Source organism: Eriocheir sinensis, chromosome 55 (genome assembly GCF_024679095.1).
Source record: "Eriocheir sinensis breed Jianghai 21 chromosome 55, ASM2467909v1, whole genome shotgun sequence".
Classification (NCBI taxonomy): domain Eukaryota; kingdom Metazoa; phylum Arthropoda; class Malacostraca; order Decapoda; family Varunidae; genus Eriocheir; species Eriocheir sinensis.
The window spans coordinates 7,543,326-7,561,415 of record NC_066563.1 but is presented as its reverse complement, the minus strand read 5'-3'; the positions used below and the strand labels follow the sequence as shown (position 1 = coordinate 7,561,415).

Sequence of the window (18,090 nt, the reverse complement as noted above, 5' to 3'; positions counted from 1 at the left end):
CGTTGGTCTGTACACTCCTCACCCTAGCCTTTTTTTATGTGCTGCGTATAGCCCCGGTAAGCTGTCTTGAGGAGCCTCTTGAGCGGCCCCTGTCCGTTAGTGGAGCAAGCGAATTTTATTTATAGTGGCTGCCGTGATGTATGACCCTTGCTTGGCCCATGCTGCCCCCCGGTGTTAGTCCTGAAGTCGCTGAAGTTAGGGTTGATTGAAGATCTGGGCTAACCACTCGGCGATGGTTTGAAAAATAGTCGTGTTTCGGTGGGACTCGAATCTAGGTACATGGGTTCACCACGCCTGCACGCTGACCACTGGGCCACCGCCTCCTCCACAGTATATAAAAGAGAAATAACCACCCACGTATCCATTTTAGCACCGTCTCCTTCTTGAATGGGTACAGCTCACACACACACACACACACACACACACACATGCACACACAACAAAGAGGAGGATGAAAGACTCCGTATATACCTTACTTTTCTCTCTTTTCTTCTCATATTTTCCTGTTCTATGTTTTCTTCTTGTTCTTCTTTTCCTCTTCTTCTCTACATCACTTTCTAACCTAACCTAACCTAACCTAACCAAGCCGAAACTTACCTATCCTACCCTACCCTAACCTAACCAAGCCAAAACTAACCTACCCTACCCTACCGTAACCTAACCTAACCTAACCAAGCCGAAACTACCCTAACCTACCATACCCTACCCTAACCTAACCTAACCTAACCAAGCCGAAACTATCCTACCCTACCCTGCCCAACCCTACCCTACCCTACCCTAACCTAACCTAACCTAACCTAACCAAGCCGAAACTAACCTACCCTACTCTACCATACCCTTACCTACCCTAACCTAACCTAACCCTTCTCAAATACATCTTTACCCAACCCGCAAATACGGTACACATACATCCCTTTCTCTTTGGTTCATGATCAGTTCCTATTGGGGGGAGAGAGAGAGAGAGAGAGAGAGAGAGAGAGAGAGAGAGAGAGAGAGAGAGAGAGAGAGGAACAACCGAACATGAGAGGTATATTACACGCATACTCAATAGTCTAAACCCTTTAAAGGTTCTCCGAGGCATGATAAAGCTGGGACATGACAGCCACGCACACGGCAAGTCATGATTACGATCTATTATAGTGTGAGGCGAGAATGTGATGGGTTGATAATAGAGGTAATGAAGAAGGGTGTGTTTATGTGTGTGTGTGTGTGTGTGTGTGTGTGTGTGTGTGTGTGTGTGTGTGTGTGTGTGTGTGTGTGTGTGTGTGTGTGATGGTGCTTCTGGTGGTGGCTCGGCTCTCTCTCTCTCTCTCTCTCTCTCTCTCTCTCTCTCTCTCTCTCTCCACTTTCTTCTTCCCTTGTTAGTTTTTCTTCCCAAATTTATCCTCCTCCTCCTCCTCCTCCTCCCTTTACTTGATTATGGGTCATTTCCCTCTCCTTCATTATCCTGCCAATTCTCCTTCATATTATCTCATTATTCTTTTTTTTTATTTCTGCTTCCTTCTCTATAATTTTGTCATAACTCCGACTATTTTTATCCATTTCCTCCTTTCTCTCTCTCTCTCTCTCTCTCCTCCATTTTCTATTTTTTTCCTCTTTATTTCCCTTTTCTTTCCCTTTTTCTTCTCTTTCCATCTTTGTCTCAGTTTCCTTTTTCTTCCTTTCGTTCTTTCTCTCTCTCTGTCTATCCTTTTCTCAGTTATTTCCACTTTCTTTCCTTTATTTCTCTCCATTTCTTATTTTTCCCTCTTCAATTCTTTTCTTTCTTTCTTTCCCTTTCCTCGTTTATCTTTTTTTTCTTCTCTTTTCTCACAACACAACTTTTTTTTTTCGTTTTCCTTCTCCCTGACTTTTCCATCTTGCTCATATTCAGTTTTTTCCTTCTTTTTTTCTTCCTTCCCTCCACTTATTCTCTCTCTCTCTCTCTCTCTCTCTCTCTCTCTCTCACGCTTCTCTTAATAATTATCTTCTCTCCCTCTCTTCCTTTTTTTTATTCCTTCATTTCTTCTCTCCCGTCCGTGTCATTATTTATAATTATCTGCTTCCTTCATTTTTTTTACTCCTCTCTTATTTTCTTCTATTTCCTTCTCTTCATCCGTCTTCTCTTTATGCTTTCCTTCCTTTCTCTCTCCCTTCTTCACTTTTCTCTTTCCTCTCTTTCTTCCATTTTTTTCTCTCCCTCTTTCTTCTTTCCTTTTCACTCACTTTCTTTCCCGTCTCTTTCCTCCTCTTCCCTTTCTTTATCTTTAATTCTTTCCTTCTCTCTTTACTTTTCTTCCCTCTTTTTTTTCCTTGTTTGTCTTCCGTTACCCTCCTCCTCTTCCTCTCTCTTTTTTTTTCTATCTATCATTCATTCTATTCCCTTCTTTCCTTCCCCATCCTCCCCTTCCTCTCCTCTTTCTCTCCGTTCTCTTTCTCGTTCTTCTCTCCTCTTATCCTCTTTTCTCCTTTCTTTCCTCTCTTTTTTTCTCCTCTTCTTCTGTTTCCTTCTTTCCTTCTCTCTCTCTCTACTTTCCTTCCCCATTTCGCTATACGTCTTCTTTCTCTTTTTCTTCTTCTATCTCTCATTCTATTCCCTTCCCTCTACGTCCTCCCAGTCTCTCAATCTCAGTTTCTCTTTCTATCTCCTTCAGTTCGCCTCTCTCTCATCAACCTTCAAGCCTTCAAGCAATGCAAATAAGACATCGTTCAGCCACATACCACATACCTTTCACATGAGGCTCGCTACGGCTTCATTAGAACGCAGGGTAGCCATCAGAACACAGGTATAGAGACGGGAAAGTAGATAGCGGAAGGGAAGCAGGTGATTTACGGGTTGGGTACAGGTGTGTTATGACGCCTCCGTGGTCGAGTGGTCAGCGTGCCTGGCTACTACTCCGCGTTCCCAGGTTCGAATCCCTACCCGGGCAGTCGGCGTGCAGCTCACCCAGCTCATCCTCCCTTTCGGTTTGGGGCACCAATACTAACCCAGGGGCACCAATACTAACCCAGGGGCACCAATACTAACCCAGGGGCACCAATACTAACCCAGGGGCACCAATACTAACCCAGGGGCACCAATACTAACCCAGGGGCAACAATACTAACCCAGGGGCAACAATACCAACCCAGGGGCACCAATATTAACCCAGGGGCAACAATACTAACCCAGGGGCACCAATACTAACCCAGGGGCACCAATACTAACCCAGGGGCAAAAATACTAACCATGGGGCACCAATGTTTACCCTGGGGCACCAATACTAACCCAGGGGCAACAATGCTAACCCAGGGGCACCAATACTAACCCAGGGGCACCAATACTAACTCAGGGGCACCAATACTAACCCAGGGGCACCAATACTAACCCAGGGGCAACAATACTAACCCAGGGGCAACAATACTAACCCAGGGGCACCAATATTAACCCAGGGGCAACAATACTAACCCAGGGGCAACAATACTAACCCAGGGGCAACAATACTAACCCAGGGGCACCAATACTAACCCAGGGGCAACAATACTAACCCAGGGGCACCAATACTAACAGGGCACCAATATTAACCAGGGCAACAATACTAACCCAGGGGCAACAATACAACAATACTAACCCAGGGGCACCAATATTAACCCAGGGGCAACAATACTAACCCAGGGGCAACAATACCAACCCAGGGGCAACAACTTTAACCCAGGGGCACCAATACTAACCCGGGGGCAACAATATTAACCCAGGGGCACCAATATTAACCCAGGGGCAACAATACTAACCCAGGGGCAACAATACTAACCCAGGGGCAACAATACTAACCCAGGGGCAACAATACTAACCCAGGGGCAACAATACTAACCCAGGGGCACCAATACTAACCCAGGGGCAACAATACTAACCCAGGGGCAACAATACTAACCCAGGGGCACCAATATTAACCCAGGGGCAACAATACTAACCCAGGGGCAACAATACCAACCCAGGGGCAACAACTTTAACCCAGGGGCAACAATACTAACCCAGGGGCACCAATATTAACCCAGGGGCACCAATACTAGTCCAGGGGCACCAATACTAACCCAGGGGCACCAATACTAACACAGGGGCAACAATACTAACCCAGGGGCACCAATACTAACCCTGGGGCACCAATACTAACCCAGGGGCACCAATACTAACCCAGGGGCAACAATACTAACCCAGGGGCACCAATACTAACCCAGGGGCAACAATACTAACCCAGGGGCAACAATACTAACACTGGGGAAGGTAAACTGTGGCAATCCCGGATATCACATTGGTTCGTGTCTCAGGGTAACTGGTTCTTAACTATCACAGGCTCAAAGGGCAAACGGATCGGAGATGAGCACCGCAGCCACGCGCAGTTACAGCGTATGCACCCAATTATAAAGAGGTGTTGAAGACGGAGAAGAAGGAAGATGATGATGAATGTAGGAGAAGAAGGAAAAGATGAATAACAAGAAGAAAGCAAAAACAGGATAGAAAAAGGAAAAGGAGAAGGAAAATAAACAAGAAAAGGAAAGGAATATGAGAAGAAAACGAGAAAATAAGAAAAATGATAATGAAAAGAAAAACAGGGAATAGAACAAAAAGAACATGAACAAAAAGGAAAGAGGAAAGAAAAAAAAAATGGAGATGGTAGGGCTTGAACAGAATGGAAGAGAGAGAGAGAGAGAGAGAGAGAGAGAGAGAGAGAGAGAGAGAGAGAGAGAGAGAACCAAAGAAACAGAGAAAGAAAGTAAGAATATGTAAAAGTTTATAAGAAAAAGAAGGAGAGAATAAATTTGTAAGAAAGAATGAAGGAATGAAGAAGTGAAGGAGGGAGGAGCGAGTGAGGAGCCTCCCCATGTAAGGATCCTTCTGACCTAACGCCTCTTCCTTAGCATGCAGAGGAGGAGGAGGAGGAGGAGGACAGACGTGTGGTGCCCTCCTCCCTTCCTCGTCCTTGACTGTTCTCTCTCTCTCTCTCTCTCTCTCTGTCCCTCTCTCTTTACTGCTTATTGATGTCTTTCTTTTTTGTTGTTCAGCTTATATTAAAATGTATTCGGTTGTTATCATTTTGTTTATTTGTATTGTGTGCTGTTTGTTCGTTGTTCATTATTTTTTTTAATGCTTACGGTAAGATGTCTGATTTTCTTCTTTTTCCCCTTTTTTTTCTTTTTCTTCACCTCCTTTTTCTTCTACTCCGTCTTCTCCTTTTCATTTTTTATTTATTTTGTTGTTTAGTGAGTCTCCTATTTCTTCTTCTTCTCCTTCTTCTTCTCCATCTTCTCCTCTTCTTGGTCTTTCTTCTTTTTCTCTCTTCTTATATTTATCTTCACTTTCTTCCACCTCGTTTTTTCTCTTCCTCCTCATATCTTCCTTTTTCTTCTCATTCTCTTCCTCCTCCTCATACTACTCCTACATCATCTTCTATTCCTTCCTTCTCTTTTTCTTGAGTCTTTTTCCTTTTATTAATTTTCTTTTTCTCGTCTTTGTCGCTTATTCTTTGACTTTTTCGTTACTTTTCTTTGCCAACTTTTTCCTATGATCCCTTTTTCGTCTCTCTCTCTCTCTCTCTCTCTCTCTCTCTCTCTCTCTCTCTCTCTCTGTAATGCATCTCCTTCCCTCCCTCTCTCCTTCCCTCCCTCCCACCCTCTCTCCCTTCCTCCCTTCCTTCCTCCCTCATTCCATTGTTTGCCTCCCTTCGTATTTCCTTCTTTATTTATTATCTTTCCCTCTCATTCCACGTCCTCAAATTAACCTTGTCTCGTGTTTATCATCGTCTGTCCTTGAGTCGCTAGATTGTTTGTCTGTTTTCTGTTTGTTTTTCTCGTAGTTTCTTGTAGTATGTGCGTAGGTGTTGATCTCTCTCTCTCTCTCTCTCTCTCTCTCTCTCTCTCTCTCTCTCTCTCTCTTAGTCAAGCGATGCGTAACAGATGAAGAGAAGGAGGAGGAGGAGGAGAGGAAAGAAGAGGAAGTGAGGAAAGAGAGAGAGAGAGAGAAGGAAGTGAGTGAAGGAATAACTGATATGAAGGAGAACAGTGAAGGAGAGAGGAAGAAGGAAGGAAAAAGGAAGAAGGACGAGGAAGGGAGCGAAGGAAGGGAGGAATGAAGGATAGCAGTGAAGAGGAGCGACGAAGGAAGGAAGTGAAGGAAAGGGGAAGTGAAGGGGAGAAGTGAAGGGGAACGACGAAGAAGGGAAGAAGGAGGAAGGAAGGAAGGGAATGAAGGAGTGAAGGAGAGCAGTATATGAGAGCGCCGAAGGAAGGAAGAAGGAGGAAGAAAGTGAAGGAAGGGGAAGTGAAGGGGAGAAGTGAAGGGGAACGACGAAGAAGGGAAGAAGGATGAAGGAAGGAAGGAAATGAAGGAGTGAAGGAGAGCAGTAGATGAGAGTGCCGAAGGAGGGAAAGAGAAAAACAAGGAAGGAAGTGAAGGAATGAAGGAGTGAAGAAGAGAAGTGAAAGGGAACGACGAAGAAGGGAAGAAGGAGGAAGGAAGGGAGTGAAGGAGTGCAGGAAAGAGAAGAGAGAGAAAGGAAGAGGAGGAAGGAGGGATAAAATTAACGAAGGAGAGCAGTAAATGAGACAGGAAAGAAGAAAGAGATGAAAGAATGAAGGAATGAAGGAGAGAAAGGAAAGAAGGAAGACGAGGAAAAAATGGAGAAATGAAGGAGTGAAGGAATGCAGAACGAAGGAAGAAGAAGAACGAGAAATGAGAGGAAGGAAAGAAGGAATGAAGGAAACAGGAGATGAGAGAGAGAGAGAGAGAGAGAGAGAGAGAGAGAGAGAGAGAGAGAGAGAGAGAGAGAGAGAGAGAGAGAGAGAGAGAGAGAGAGAGAGAGAGAGAGAGAGAGAGAGAGATTACGTCATCGGTTATCAAGAGAAGAGGAAAAAGTCATCGGCCATATCCTGTAGAGAGTTACGAAGAGAAGAAGATCCAAGGGCGAAGAAGAAGAAGAAGAAAAAGAAGAAGAAGAAGATGAAGATGAAGATGAAGATGAAGATGAAGAAGAAGAAGAAGAAGAAGAAGAAGAAAAAGAAGCAGCAGTAGCAGTAGTAGTAGTAGTAGTAATAGTAGTAGTAGTAGTAGTAGTAGTAGTAGTAGTAGTAGTAGTAGTAGTAGTAGTAGTTACACTCTTATTATTCAAGGAATCATATCATCTCTACTTGCATAAGAAAGAAGCAGAAGAGTGAAGGAGACTAGAATGCAAAGAGGAGGAGGAGGAGGAGGAGGAGGAGGAGGAGGTATCGAAGAGAGAAAATGAAGGTTATATACAAACACATCCAGCCAAACAATAGACTGAATATATACTCCTCAAGCACACACACACACACACACACACACACACACACACACATACACACACACACACCCTTAGTAACGTCGTAGAAGCAATGCATTTTTATCATATTTTATCTTATTCTTTTTTTTTTATATATTGACATTTATTTGTTTTTATTTATTGATTTTATTTCATATTGTCTTATTTTTTTATTTATTATTTCTGTTTTTGAGACTTTACAAAATTATAAAAAACGCGAAAGTTGTATAAAAATGAATTAACTTTTTTCTTTTTTTTAGGTAATTTCTCTGCCACCTTATACAAGTTAATATGGCGTATAGAATCTGGTTGGCAGCTCTATTTTCTAACAGGGGAGCAATATATCACTTTTCTTTTATATACGAGATATCGCGGGAAATAACTTCTGGGTTTGGGTTTTCTTGGAATTCGTTTTCCCAGACATTCTTTTTTTCCTACACACTATAACAAAAAAAAAAAGATACCCGTGTTTTTTTCCTGCTTTCTATTATATTTACATCCTAAACTACGTCAAATACTAATACTTATAATGATGATGATGATGATAATAACAGGAAAACAACAAATACAACAACAACTAAAACAACACTACTACTACAATACTACTACTACTACTACTACTACTACTACTACTACTATTACTATTACTATTACTATTACTATTACTATTACTATTACTATTACTATTACTATTACTATTACTACTACTACTACTACTACTACTACTACTACTACTACTACTACTACTACTACTACTACTACTACTACTACTACTACTACGACTACGACTCTTGCTCCTCCTCCTCCTCCTCCTCCTCCTCCTACTCCTCACCCTGGATGATTCGTCGAGGCATGAAATTACCTGCGTGTGAGTCACCTGTCGCGTCGTGATGGTGATGATGACGATGATGATGAAGGTGAAGGTGATGGTGAGGAGGAGGAGGAGGAGGAGGAGGAGATTGATAAGGGTGACAGTAAAGGTGATGGTGAGGGTAACGAGGAGGAGGAAGATCGAAGGAAGAAGAAGAAGAAGAGGAGGAGGAGGAGGAGGAGAAAAATAAAGATGACTCAGATATGCATATTTTTTTTCCGTGTGGGGTTAGTCAACGCGTGTGTGTGTGTGTGTGTGTGTGTGTGTGTGTGTGTGTGTGTGAGCTCATGCAAATTTCCCTCACTCTTCCTCTCACCTCGCAACACAAAACACACACACACACACACACACACACACACACACACGGCAGGAAGGAAGTCTTTATCCTCACAGCCACGAGCACCAATCACAAACCGCGATGACCAAAATCCTCGGTTCCTATTGGCTAACATTTTTCATAGTCTCCGCGGTTAGGGGGAAGGGAGGAACAACCCACCAATCAGAACTCTCGAGCACCAACATCCTTATTTGTGATTGGATGCTGCGGCTGCCTGTAAAACCTCCGTCACCGCCGCGTTCAGGAAAGCGTAGGATCTCTCAAAGGACTTCACACTTAGGGGTTTCCAGGCGGCCCGTCAGTCCTTATATATACCCTCCCTGAGCACATCCTGATCCTTCCCGCCCACGCATCCTACAGAAAAAGGACCTCAGAGACACACAGACACACGGTAACTCCAAGTCTGTTTAAGGACGTGTTTTTGGTTAAGTCTTGAGAGAGTTGTGATGTTTTGAGTGGTGGAAAGGTTTAATAAGAAGGTAAAGTTTGGTCAAGTTCAAGTTCTGGTCTGGTTTTGGAGTGACTTTTTTTTTTACAGCACAGAGAGCAACTCAAGGGCAACAAAAAGATGTAAAAAAAAAAGCCCGCTAACTGTTGTTCTCATATAGCGAATATTGCGTTGGAAAAGTTTAAAATGTCAAGCCTTAAATATAAGATGTGTTTCTGGTTAAATCTTGGGATAGTTGTGTTGTTTTGAGCGATGGAAAAGCTTGATAAGAGAGCCGTTTATTTTTCAAGTTCCAAAGCTTATTTCTGATCTGGTTTTAGTGATTGTTGTATTGGAAAAGCTTACGAATGTCAAGCCTATAAAAACGTGTGTCAGCTTAAGTCTTGAGGTGATGTGTTGTTTCGAGTGATGAAAAAGCTTGATAACAGAGATAAGTTTATTTTCAAGTTCTAAAGCTTATCTGTGGTCTGGTTTTAGAGTGATTGCTGAATTGGAAAAGTTTAAAGAGTCAAACCTTAAGTAAAAGACGTGTTTCAGCTTAAGTCTTGAGATAGTTGTGTTGTTTCGAGTGATGAAAAAGATTGATAAGAGAGCCGAGTTTATTTTCAAGTTCTAACGCTTATCTCTGGTCTGGTTTTAGAGTGACTGTTGTGTTAGAAAAGCTTACGAATGTCAAGCCTGTTAAGAACTCATGTTTTAAGAACTCATTTTTAAGAGCTCATTTTTCAGAACTCATTTTTAAGAACTCATTTTTTAAGAACTCATATTTAAGAACTCGTTTTTAAAGAACTCATTTTAAGAACTCATTATTAAGAACTCATATTTTAAGAACTCAATTTTAAGAACTCATTTTTTAAGAACTCATATTTAAGAACACATTTTTAAAGAACTCATTTTAAGAACTCAATATTAAGAACTCATATTTTAAGAACGCATTTTTAAGAACTCATTTTTAAGAACTCATTTTTAAGAACTATTTTTTAAGAACAAATTTTTAAGAACTCATTTTTAAGAACTCATTTTTAAGAACTCATCAAATACAAAAACATTTTTCAGACTTGGTTCACAAAATGTCGACTTAACTCTGTGAAAATCCAACACTTTTAACTAACCTATCGAGGGCAACATATCTTTTTTTTTTTTAATTCGAGGAAGATGCAACAGGTAATAAAGACTCGGTGACTTGTTCTGGCGCGTCTGCAATCAAACTGGATATACCTGTCATCCCTTCCGTCGGCTTTGTTAGTTTTAAGTTGCTTTATCGAACCTAACACTTCATCATTGCAAGGACAATCTGTAATGCAATGTACGTTGATGGTATGCGTCTGTGAGTGTCTGTTTATCTGTCTCTGTGTCTGTGTCTGTCTGTCTGTAAGTATGTATGTATGTACGAGTATGTATGTATGTATGTTTGTCCGCATGTACGCATTATGTAATATTATTTAGTTTTTCAATTATCTCAGAAGGTAATTAGTGAGGTAGAACAAATTAGATCTACTTACGTCACCTGTGTGTGTGTGTGTGTGTGTGTGTGTGTGTGTGTGTGTGAATAAAAAAAGACCGCCGGCACTAATAATGATAATAATGATAATAATAATAATAATAAAAAAATAATAAAGATGACAAATACATTCTTTCTTCGTTGTGCAATGCAAGAGACAAACGATAATGGGCGTGGTGATGGCGTGAGGGCGTGGCGTGTGTGTGTGTGTGTGTGTGTGTGTGTGTGTGTGTGTGTGTGTGTGTGTGTGTGTGTGTGTGTGTGTGTGTGTGTGTGTGTGTGTGTGAGTGAGTGTGTGTGTGTGTGTGTGCGGTGGCTTCGTGTGCGCGATAAATGGGCGGGGAAGGGAGGGAAGGAGGAGGAAGGGAAGGGGATGGAGGGGAAGAAGAGAAGAAGGAAAGGGAGGGGAAGGAGGGGAAAAAGGAAGAAGAGAGGGGAAGAAGGGAAGGATGGAAGAAGGAGAGGAGGGGAAGGGAGTGAGACGAGAGAACGAGGGGGAGGGGAAGGAGGGGAAGAAGGGAGGAAGGGGAAGGAGGAAGGAGAGGGGAAGAGGGGAAAAAGGAAGAAGAGAGGGGAAGAAGGGAAGGATGGAAAAAGGAGAGGAGGGGAAGGGAGTGAGACGAGAGAACGAGGGAGAGGGGAAGGGAGGAAGGGGAAGGAAGGGGAGGAGGAAGGGGAGGAGGAAGGGGAAGAAGACAGGTGTGGGTGGGTGTTATGAAGGTGACCTCAAGGACGAGCAACGCCGCATGACCCTCCTCCTCCTCCTCCTCCTCCTCCTCCATTGCTTCACCTCCTCCTCCAGCTCCATCGTTCCTGTTTCTCCTTCTACCCCCTTCCTCCTCCTCCTCCTCTTCCTCAGTTGCTTCACCTCCTCTAACCCCTCCTCCTCCTTCTCTTCCTTCTTCTCGCTCATTGCTTCACGTCCTCCTCCTCCTCCTCCTCCTCCTCTTCCTCCCCCTTCACCTCTTCTTCTTCCTCCTCCTCCTCCACCATTTCTTTTTACCATCTCCTCCTCTTCCTAAATTTCTGTTCTTCCTTCCTTCCATCCTTCGTTCCTTAATTCTTTCCTACTTCTTCACCTCCTCCTCCTCCTCCTCCTCCTCCTCCTCCATTTCTTAGTCTCATCTTCTCTTCTTCCTACATTCGTCACATCTCCTCCTCCCCCTCCTCCTCCTCCTCCTCCTCCTCCTCCTCCACGCCTAGACCTGTTGCTACTTCTCCACTCCCTTGCAATTTTTTTTTCCTTTTTTGTCTTGTTTTTTCTTGAATTGTCTTTTTCTTGTTTGTTTTGAAAGTTTGCGTTTTCTTCTTTTTGTCAATGTTTAGCTTTGCATGTTTTCTTGTTTTGCTTTTTTATTTTTATTTATATTACAATCATCATCATCATCATCATTATCATTATTATCTTTTTGTGTTATTTTCTTGTTTATTCCTTTTATTATTATTATTATCATCATCATCATCATCATCATCATCATCATCATCATCATCATCATTATTATTATTATTATTATTATTATTATTATTATTATTATTATTATTATTATTATTATTATTATTATTATTATTATTATTATTAACTTCTTCCCTCTTTCGTAGTCTAACCATAACCACATAATTATTTCATCTATTTATATTTTCCTACCAAAGCAACCATGATAAACACACACACACACACACACACACACACACACACACACGCTCCACCCCCTCCCCCGCCTGGGTCTTCCTTTCCCCTTAGTTGGTCCTCTCTCCTTCACCAGTGTGGGAGTGACCACTGGGGAGGAGGAGGAGGAGGAGGAGGAGGAGGCTACACTAACACTAACTATCTAATCAAAGGTGGAAGATGAATGACAGCAAAGGCGAAGGAGGAGGAGGAGGAGGAGAAGGAGGAGGAGGAGGAGGAGGAGGAGGAATGGAGTAAAAAGGGAGTGTATAGGATAGGCAGAGGAAGGTAAGGAGAAGGAAAGGTGTGTGGAGAGGTGGAGGAGGGGAGTAAAGAGTGGAAGAGGGAAGTGGAAGAAGGATAAAGGAGAAAAAAAAATATAGTAAAAAAAAAGGAGATATAGCGTGGAGTAAAAAGGGAGGGAGGAACATATATGGTGGAGAGGTGGAGCGAGGGAGTACTGGGTGGAGGAGGAGGAGCTTGGAGGGGTGGAGGGAAAGGTTAAAGAAGGATAAGGAGGAACGGAATGAATAAAAAAAATATATATGGATGGAGTGAATGAAGAAGGGTGGAAGGGGAGAGAATGGGTGGAGAGGGAAGTGGAAGGGAAGAAGTGGGTGTGGATGGAAGGGAAGATAAGAGCACGAAGGAGAAGAGGAAGGGTAAAGGAGGAGGAAGGAGAAGTGGAGGAGTGAGGAGGAAGACTGGAGGAGAGTCATGGAGAGGTGGAGGAGGAGGGAATGGAGGTGTGTGTGTGTGTGTGTGTGTGTGTGTGTGTGTGTGTGTGTGTGTGTGTGTGTGTGTGTGTGTGTGTGTGTGTGTGTGTGTGTGTGTGTGTGTGTGTGTGTGTGTGTGTGTGGTTCTTTTGTGACCGACCATCTTGTAACAATTTCTTTTTTCTTATATAATGTTTAGGATTCGTTTTATGGTCATTGTTCTTTTACAGTTTTCTCGTTTATTCATGCCTGTTTTACATATTTTTAACTTAGTCATATTTTTATTCATCAAGAACATGTCGGCATTTTAGGGATTTTCGTCCATTTTGAGTTTGGCGATATAATTAAATAGCTTTCTTTTCTGTTTAAAGGTGTGTGTGTGTGTGTGTGTGTGTGTGTGTGGATAAGGGTAAGGCAATAAGAAAAGAACACATGTTTGGTGGATAGATAAAGGTGAAAAACAGGCACGCCCTTTAGATACATACGCCCTGCCCTACTCTGCCTTGCCCTGCCCTGCCCTGCCCTGCCCCCCCTACCCCCCTGCACACGTGAAGGAGAAAGGGAGGGAGGGCGTCGTGGGAACCTGCACAGTAACCCAAGCCACGGCCCAGGGTGAGTCCCGCGGCCCGGCCCGGCAGCGCGGCACCCCTACCCCACCCTCGTGCCTAACGCCTCTCCTTGTTCCTGCAGGTGAAGATGCCCGGGGCGGCGACAGCGGCGGCGGCGAGGGACGGCCGGGCCCGCCACCCCCCCCGCCGCGCCGCCTCCTCCGTCAGCAGACTCCCGCGCGACGCCCCCGTGGTGGTGACGAGCTACATGAAGGTGAGCGCCGACCTGCCTCCCCTGCCCAACCCCTCTCACCTGCCCAGGACGCGCAGTGCCCCGCGCTGCGCCAGGTCCAGGGAGGCGCGGCGTGACAGTTCCGCCACACCCTCCACCTCGGGGGTGTCCTCGACCTCCTCCTCCCCCGTCAGGAGGAACAAGTCCACCGCCTCCTCCGGTAGACTAACCTCGTCCTCGGGAACCCCGTCACCCTCAGACTCGCCCGACCCGAGGACGATCATCGAGGATGACGTGACGTGCGCCATCTGCCTCGACCTGATGCACCGGCCGCGGCGCCTCCCCTGCGGCCACTCCTTCTGCCTCTTGTGCCTCCAGAACTACGCCAACACCTGCAGGTAAGGCCTCACCCACAGCCCCACGCGGCCAGGCTGGCTGCGTGGCCGCGTTCTCCCTTCACCCACACGCCCTTGGCAGCGGCTTGGCGGTGCCCGCGCGGAGCCCGACGCCAGCCTTCACCAGGCGGCCTTGTGCGCGACTACGTCAGACTTTCTCCCTCGCGGGCGTTGCTCCTCCCACCCCCCCTCCCCTAGCTGGTGTTTCCTTTGTTCCAGGACGTCGTTCTGCTGCCCCACGTGTCGCGGCGACGTACAGGTGCCCGCCGGGGGCCTCGTGGCGCTGCCGTCCAACACTCGCCTCAAGCGCGGCGCCAACATTCTGCGGAGGCGGCGCGAGACTGAGCCCAGCGCCAGCACCTGCACCTCCTGCGGCACCGACAGAGACGTGATGACGTGCGGGCACTGCAGCGAGGGGTGGTGCCAGGCCTGCGGCGCCACGCACGTGCGGCAGGTGCAGCATGACATCGCAGAGCTGCGGACGCGGCTGGCCAGCATGCGGGGCTCCCTAGACTGCCGCGCCGAGGAGGAGGAGGTGAGCCTGAGCCTGGCGCTCGTGCTCGTGACAATGTGATGATTGTCCAGCCGTGCGGCACAGCTTGCTGCCCCACACCCCTCTCGCTCACCCAACCCTCCCCCCTCCCTCACAGGCGCGGTTCACCAAGCTGGAGGAGACCATCAAGGAGACGGTGGAGGAGCGCGTGTCACGGCTGCTGGAGGAGGGAACCAACTTGGCGGCACAGGTACACACACACACACACACACACACACACACACACACACACACACACAGTGACCTTTAGAGTGGCTCCATATACCACAAAAACGAGCCTAAACAAACGGTAGAGAGAGAGAGAGAGAGAGAGAGAGAGAGAGAGAGGAAACAAGTAAAAAAAAAGTAACAATAACCTGTCTGTCTGTGTGTCTGTCTGTAGGTGCAGGAGATGAGGAAGGAGCGGCAGCAAGACACTCTCACCCTCAGCCAGGAATTGGATCACGCCCTCTCCCCCGCCCCCCCCGCGCCCCCCGCCCAGGTGAGTCCGCTTCTCACCTGCCTGACCCTGCACAAAGGCCTCCGCTTCATACCTGTGCACGATTCTCTCCACCTGCTCCACACCTGATCGATCTTTTGTGTGTGTCTCTGAAGCACTTTTTTTACACTTTTTTTTTCACTTTTACTTCATACACTTTTACTTTTTTCACTTTTTTTGTCTCCTGGAACCTGTTAGTCTCTTTTTTTCTAGCGCTTGGAAATTTGTTTATCTCACCTTGTCCTATTTCTTTTTTTTCTTTTTTTCATCTCCACATCTCATTATCATCCTTATCTACTTCCCCCTCTACTTTTCTCATCAATTGACAGTCTTCTCCACAATTCCGTCTCATCTTTTCATTCATCATTCATCATTAACCTTTTTTACAATATCAATCACCTCCACAGATCTAATTTTCCATCACCTTCCTCATCCACTTTTCTTATAACCTTCTACATTAGTCAGCATCCTCTTCAGTTTCATCTCCTCACCTCCACATCATCCACATCAATTCCTTCATCAGCTGTCTTAGTCTTCCACATTAGTCCACATTAGTCGAGCGATGGAGGGAGGGAGATCGGGTAGGTCGAGGGAGGTGGGAGGAGATTGGGTAGGTCGAGCGATGGAGGGAGGGAGATTGGGTAGGTCGAACGATGGAGGGAGGGAGATTGGGTAGGTCGAGCGAGGGAGGGAGGGAGATTGGGTAGGTCGAGCGATGGAGGGAGGGAGATTGGGTAGATCGAGGAGGTGGGAGGAGATTGGGTAGATCGAGGGAGGTGGGTGGGTGATTGGGTAGGTCGAGCGAGGGAGGGAGGGAGATTGGGTAGGTCGAGCGAGGGAGGGGGGAGATTAGGTAGGTCGAGCGATGGAAGGAGGGAGATTGGGTAGGTCGAGGGAGGGTGGGAGGGAGATTGGGTAGGTCGAGGGAGGGAGGGAGGGAGATTGGTTAGGTCTAGGGAGGGAGGGAGGGAGATTGGGTAGATCAAGCGATGGAGGGAGGGAGATTGGGTAGGTCGAGGGAGGGAGGGAGGGAGATTGGGTAAGTCGACGGAGGGAGTGAGGGAGATTGGGTAGGTCGAGGGAGGGAGGGGGGAGATTGGGTAGATCGAGCGAGGGAGGGAGGGAGATTGGGTAGGTCGAGCGATGGAGGGAAGGAGATTGGGTAGGTCGAGCGAGGGAGGGAGACTGGGTAGGTCGAGGAAGGGAGGGAGGGAGGGAGGGAGATTAGGTAGGTCACTAGCGGAACTTTTAGCCCTTCCACATTACTCCACATTCTCTTCCACTGTGTCTCCTCCCTATACGTTTAATCTCCCACAATCTCATCAATCCACCTTCCTCACAGCCTTCCACGCTTCACCTCCACGCTTCCACGCTTCACACTCCACCACATCCTCCCCCACCCTACCTCCCTCATCCACTCCCTCAACCCTCCCCTCTCCCTGTCATCCCAACCCGTTACTTAAGCCCGTCATTATAGCTCGTTTCAATATAATTAAGCTCAATTACGCTGATGACGGTGACAAAGAAATTAGTTTACATTCGATACTGCAGCGGAGAGTGTCAAGGTTGCAAGTAATTTGGGGAGGTGAGAAAGGTGACTACTACAGGTAAGCGTGAGAATTAGGTGTGTGTGTGTGTTGATTAAGAAAGGTAACGAGGTGTGAGTAGTGATTAAGAGAGGAAATAATGATGATGATGATGGAGGTGAGTTTAGTAATATTAGAACGGGTTTGAGTTATTTTTCTTTTTATGTTTTGTTTTGTTATTGTTTTGTTTTGGTTCAGGGACGCTGTGATTTTTTTTTCTTGTTTTGTTTTCTGCTTGAGGTCAGTAAGTGTTGTTTTTGTTATTTTTCTTTGTTTTTTTTTCTTGTTTTCATGTGGAAGGAATTAGTTTAGTCTTTAAGTCACTTTCATTTTTTCTTCTTTGTTTTGATTCAAGGACGCTGTGATTTTTTTTTTTTTAGGTTAGTACGTATTGTTTTTGCTGTTTTTTTCTTGATTCTTGTTTTTTTCTTGTTTTTTTTTCTTTTTGCATTTAGATTTTTTTCTTGATCAGTTGTTGTTTTTATTTTTTATTTCTTGTTTTCTTTCTTGTTTTTCTTTTTCTTTCTGCATTATGATTTGTTTTTTTTATCAGTTAGTGTTTTTTTCTTTTTTCTTTCTTGTTTTCTTTTGTTTTCTTTCTTGTTTTGCATTTATATATTTTTCTTGATCAGTTAGTTTTTTCTTTCTTGTTTTCTTTCTTTTTTTTCTTTTTGCATTTTATTTTGTTTTTCTTGAGGTCAGTAAGTACTTTTTCTTTTTTTTCTTTTTTCTTTCTTTTTTTTCTTGCACGTGGGAGGAATTAGTTTAGTCATTCATTCACCTTTTTTTTTTCCTTGTCGAAATCTGGTTTGTTTTTGTTTTGTTTTTTTCTTTATTTTCTTTTTTTCTTTTTATTGTGCGTGGGTGGAATTAATTAAGTCATTCATTCACTCTTTTTTTTACTTGGCGAATTTGGTTTATTGTGTTGTTTTTGTCTTGTTTTGAATGTTTTGTTGTGATTGTTTCTTCGGTAATTTCTTTTATATTGTGTGTGGGTTTGTTTGTTTGTTTAAGTTTGATTCAGTTATTTTTTTTTTTCTTGACTCCCGGAGTATTTTCAATCTCACTCGTTTTTACTTTCATTCCCTTTGTTTATCTCTTTTGTTTACTAATTAAAAGTTTTCCATATTGTCATTTTCATTTTCATTCATCTCCACATCTTCTCATCACCTTCGTAACGTCTTCATCTACTTCCTCTTATGGCAGTTCATTATTATTTTTTCTTTACGACTGACTTTGTTTACATAATCTCAGGCAAATGAACATCGGACAATACTCTCTTTTCTTCTTTACTTTTTCAAGGGCGACGGTATAACTCTTTGTGGCTAAACTATTTCCTTTCCCTATTTATTTTCCTTTCCTTATTCATTTTTTTTCTTTACGACTGACTTTCTTTACATAATCTCAGGCTAATAAACATCGGACAATACTCTCCTTTTCTTCTTTACTATTTCAAGGGCGATG

At 44.5% G+C, this 18,090-nt stretch overlaps 1 protein-coding gene across 4 annotated transcripts in view; it reads left to right on the top strand.

The window, feature by feature from the left end:
• The window catches only part of LOC126983994 (RING finger protein nhl-1-like), a 47,764-nt gene that overhangs the window by 18,586 nt on the left and 11,088 nt on the right, over window positions 1–18,090 (top strand). For 3 of the 4 annotated variants that reach the window (XM_050837295.1, XM_050837294.1, XM_050837293.1), the window contains 4 exons: window positions 13,525–14,012; window positions 14,229–14,544; window positions 14,660–14,752; window positions 14,945–15,043. In XM_050837295.1, the coding sequence (XP_050693252.1) occupies window positions 13,531–14,012; window positions 14,229–14,544; window positions 14,660–14,752; window positions 14,945–15,043 (990 nt within the window). In that variant the 5' untranslated portion in view covers window positions 13,525–13,530. Of the gene's footprint in view, window positions 1–8,745; window positions 8,895–13,524; window positions 14,013–14,228; window positions 14,545–14,659; window positions 14,753–14,944; window positions 15,044–18,090 lie in introns of those variants that run through there. The other variant, XM_050837296.1, reaches the window with a different exon arrangement.